The sequence below is a fragment of the Lactuca sativa genome, chromosome 9 (genome assembly GCF_002870075.4).
Source record: "Lactuca sativa cultivar Salinas chromosome 9, Lsat_Salinas_v11, whole genome shotgun sequence".
Lineage (NCBI taxonomy): Eukaryota > Viridiplantae > Streptophyta > Magnoliopsida > Asterales > Asteraceae > Lactuca > Lactuca sativa.
Window position 1 is genome coordinate 180,469,455 of NC_056631.2, and position 4,119 is coordinate 180,473,573.

At 33.5% G+C, this 4,119-nt stretch overlaps 1 protein-coding gene across 1 annotated transcript; it reads right to left on the bottom strand.

Annotated features, from left to right (window-relative positions):
- Positions 1-288: 288 nt before the first annotated feature.
- On the bottom strand, positions 289-4,119 carry LOC111893403 (dol-P-Man:Man(6)GlcNAc(2)-PP-Dol alpha-1,2-mannosyltransferase). The gene is made up of 10 exons (XM_023889465.3): positions 3,706-4,119; positions 3,130-3,226; positions 2,868-3,027; positions 2,573-2,790; positions 2,198-2,493; positions 1,375-1,486; positions 1,132-1,270; positions 818-1,014; positions 649-738; positions 289-560 (listed from the first exon to the last, which is right to left on the bottom strand). Exons 1-10 carry the CDS (start codon positions 3,990-3,992, stop codon positions 432-434), a joined length of 1,725 nt encoding a protein of 574 aa, XP_023745233.1. The 5' UTR covers positions 3,993-4,119; the 3' UTR covers positions 289-431.

Consider the following 4,119-nt stretch of genomic DNA (forward strand, 5'->3'; position numbering starts at 1 on the left):
ATTTGAAATATTAATTAAATGATTTTCATTATAAAAATCAACTTTAATACCCTTTTCTAGTCAACAACGTCAGTAACAAATATCAATTCTCTATTCTTTTTGTCAAACTTCTTTTTCAGGTTTTAGTTGTTACAGCTTTCCTTTTTATATTTAACCACTACATCTGTTTTCACCGTTGTGAGTTTGTTATTTAAAAAGAAGATTTACGAACTTTGATGGTAGTTATAGATCTAAAATATAAATCACACTAAATAACTTAATAGAAAAATATGAACCAGACTAATCATGTGATAATAACCCAACAAAGTTTTATAAAAGAAAGAAATCCCTAATACTTGAAAAAGAAGGTCAATCATGAATCATCATCAACCCTAAAACTAAAACTAGTGAGAATCTAACAAGTGGCTATTGTTTCTCTCTCTCTTTAATATTTATTTATGTCTCTTCAACAACTTATACATCCCAAACACATTTTTCTCCTCCCACACATACGGTATGAAAAACGATCTGTGTAAAGCCGGTGATAGTTCCCTATCCAAATATGGTAACGCAGCCACCACCTACACACACCACACACACAAGCATTAACTAATTTCTCACAAAAATTACTCTGTGTGTGTGAGAGAGAGAGATAGATAGAGAGATTACCTCCCATTTGGATAAGTCGCTTCCACGAGAAGGAAAGGGTCGTTGGAGTTGAAGCTCAACAAGGAAATCACATTTTTCGACATCTTGAAGCTGTGAATACATTTTTATTAAAAAAAAAAAAATTGTATTTTGTTTTTGATAAATTTAGAGTGAGAGTTGAGAGGCTTACGAATTGATTATGTGATGCTTTGTTTTTATTATTGAAATATGGAGGTGATGCTGTGGTTCCACCTAAAGTTGAATTAAAAGGGAAAGGAAGAAGCCCATTGAAGCCATCATCAATCCACCTAACTTCACCCACGTAATCCGGGATAAAAAACGACGACGGAAATCGATGCCACTCACTTCCCACACACACAATCGCACCTTGCAATACACACACAATACCAATTTACTTATTTATTTATTTTTTTCTTGTTATTAAAACATCGTCAACAAGAAATAATTTTAAAGATTATTATTATTATGGTATTTTTGTTATACCTGTTCCAGCATCATCATGATGTTGAAAGTGTTTGTAAATCTCTAAAGGAGCAGCATAACCATTTATGATAGAGAATGTTCTAGAGTGAGAAACACATAGAATCAGACCAATAAGTAATGGTCTCAAGTATTTAGCCATCTGTAGATTTAAAAAAAAAAAAAAAAAGTTAATTATAAGTTTTAATAAGAGAAATAAATAAGATTGTTAAATGATGATTTATTAAAAAAAAAAATTAAACTTACGTTGTGGAGAAAAGATTGTTCAGTTCTATAACGATCAAAAAAGAAATCAGGAATACTCTCAATAACAGCTGCAGCCGCAACACATATAAGAGGGTATATAGGATAAAGAAACCTGAAATTTATTATAAATAAATAAATCGTGTTATTTATTTTTTTTTTTTATGTGTTTTAGTTATGTTTCGTTTTATTTTAAGGTTTTGGTTTGATTTTAGGGTTTAAGATGAAAGACATGAATAAAATTTTCAGGGTTTGAATTGAAGATGATATAGAGGATGAAGATGAGGGCAAATTAGTCATTTTACTTTTGGACTTAACATCTGTCTTTTTAAGGTTTTAGTTTAATTTTAGGGTTTAAGATGAAAGACATGAATAAAATATTTCAGGGTTTGAATTGAAGATGAATAGAGGATGCAGATGAGGGCAAATTGGTCATTTTACTTTTGGACTTAACATCTGTCTTTTTTAAGGTTTTGGTTTAATTCTAGGGTTTAAGATGAAAGACATGAACAACATTTTCCGGGTTTTGAATTGAAGATGATATAGAGGATGAAGATGAGGGCAAATTAGTCATTTTATTTTTGGACTTGACATCTGTCTTTTAACACCGTAAATGCCAGGGACCAAATATGGAAGTAAACTACATTTTAGGGACCATTCATGCAACAAATCAAACATTTTGTGTTTCGCTTGAACTTGGTCTGATACTAGGGTTTAAGAAGAAAGAGATGAAGAACAATTTCACGATTTGCATTGAGGTAGATGAAAGAAAATGAAATGAAGACAGGGGCAAAATAGTCATTTTGCTTGAATCAATCTAACTGACCTTTCTTCTTTGTGGGGTTGTAGAGACATGAAAGCCATCCAAATATAAACAGGAGAGACAACAATCACCATATCAGGGGCGAATTTCTTCTTTGTAAATGGCAGAAGAACCACAAACATCATTGCAAAAACAAGAGCAAAATTGAAGTTATTAAATCCATTCTTCAAGTAAAATAAAGCCCCTTCAGTTCCATATAAATGACTCTCTCCACCTCCTAAAACATTATACACCAACAGATTCATAACAGAAGATGTCCATTTCCCATAGTAATGATAATCCACAACTACTGAAATTATCTGAAACAAAAACAAAACAAGTGATTAGAAAACAGAAAGTTAGAATTTAGAAACAACTTTTTTATAAAAGATTACGTACCAAAAGTGTAATTGACATAAACGCCCCTGATATAAACGCCCTTTTGAATTTTCGAAGTAGAGAGTAGACTGTTACTGGAAGAAAAGCAAGGACTGAAAATGGCCAACCAAGAATAACTCCAGTTGCTGCAACAGCAACAGCCATGGCATTCATCCCAAAAAGAAACAATGCTGAAGAGAGAGAAATTGCATACATAGAAAAAGAACTTGGCAAAAAACCTGTAAAAGTTATGAAAAAGATTTAATATGAAAAGGGAATTATTAGATTTTGATAATTCTTGCATTTGGGAACTTACTTGTGCTAGCAAAAAAGCAACCACTTGTTAAGCATAAAAGGGAGAGTGTGTAACAAGCAAGGCGTTTCCCATACTTTCTGGAAAGTGCTACTACTAAAGCAGCTTCAGATATGACAGAAAGAAGGCCAAGAAAGATTCTCACAGCATAGAATACTCTTACCTGAAATGTGATGAAGAAATCATTCGATTGATTATGTTAATGGAAGTAGAAATCAACAAGATTATAAATGGAATGATTATAGAGAGTGTTGAATTGTATTACTTTTTCCTCATCAAGCCAATTATACATCTGTGAAGCTGGCCAACCCACCATGTAATGGAACAGAATGTAGAGGTATGAACGCAATGCAAACTGAGAACTGCAATTAACAGATAATTTATCTCAGAGTTTAGAAATCATGGCTGAATTTGAGGAATGGGGATAGAACTTCCATGGAAGAGATTGTGAAACAGAAAATAATTGAAGAGCTAAGGCAAACAATTAGCACAAACACATTCCGAATTGCTTATTTCAGTGGTGATTTTTTGTTGTATTGTGAAGGGATATACATATACTATACTGTATAGCCTCGTATTTGAAAGAACTTGTTCTGAAGTTGCTATGTAAGACAGAAACAAAATCAGGCTCTTTGATTTCAGTCAAATGGTAGATTCATATTAAGATGTAGTTATTAAGTTATCTGCGCTTATTAGATCTTAGTTGGAATTCTCAGAGTGTGTAAATTTGGTGTAATCCTTAGTTCGTACTTCTAACATGTCCAACAAAGAAAAATTCAGGGATTATGATGATCATATGACTCAAACAGGTAACGAATAATGAGAAATGAATGGAGAATACCTGTACTCCCAAGTCTGAAAACCTGATTTGTAAAGGAGGAAATGAAGAGGCTCCCAATAATTGAACACTTCATCACAGTCATGAACGATATTCGTAGTTGCACTCAAATACCTTAATATCCCTAGGGCAAATATAGGAAATGTCCATGACAGACCTTTATCCACCTCAACCCCTGGTTTCTCCGCTGGCTTGTCTACCTTCGTATAACCATCCGCATCGGCCGATGTTGAAGGCAACAAACGATCGTATTCCGACGGACGTCTTCTCCTTGTTGGAAGTGCTGCCATTGCTTTACTCTGTAGCTATTGCCTCGATCCTTCTGCAAATACAGCTTGGTGGATTTGCTTTATGTTTGCTTCTTTTCCGCTTTCGGCTTCGAAAATCGTTAAAGAATGAACAAAACCGGTCGGATAG

Coding starts and splice junctions, on each gene's coding strand:
- LOC111893403 (XM_023889465.3), bottom strand. CDS start 3,992: ATGGCAGCACTTCCAACAAGGAGAAGACGTCCGTCGGAATACGATCGT. Junction 2,791..2,867: donor TTGCTTTTTTGCTAGCACAA/GTAAGTTCCCAA, acceptor TAACTTTTACAG/GTTTTTTGCCAAGTTCTTTT. Junction 1,015..1,131: donor TCATGATGATGCTGGAACAG/GTATAACAAAAA, acceptor GTGTATTGCAAG/GTGCGATTGTGTGTGTGGGA.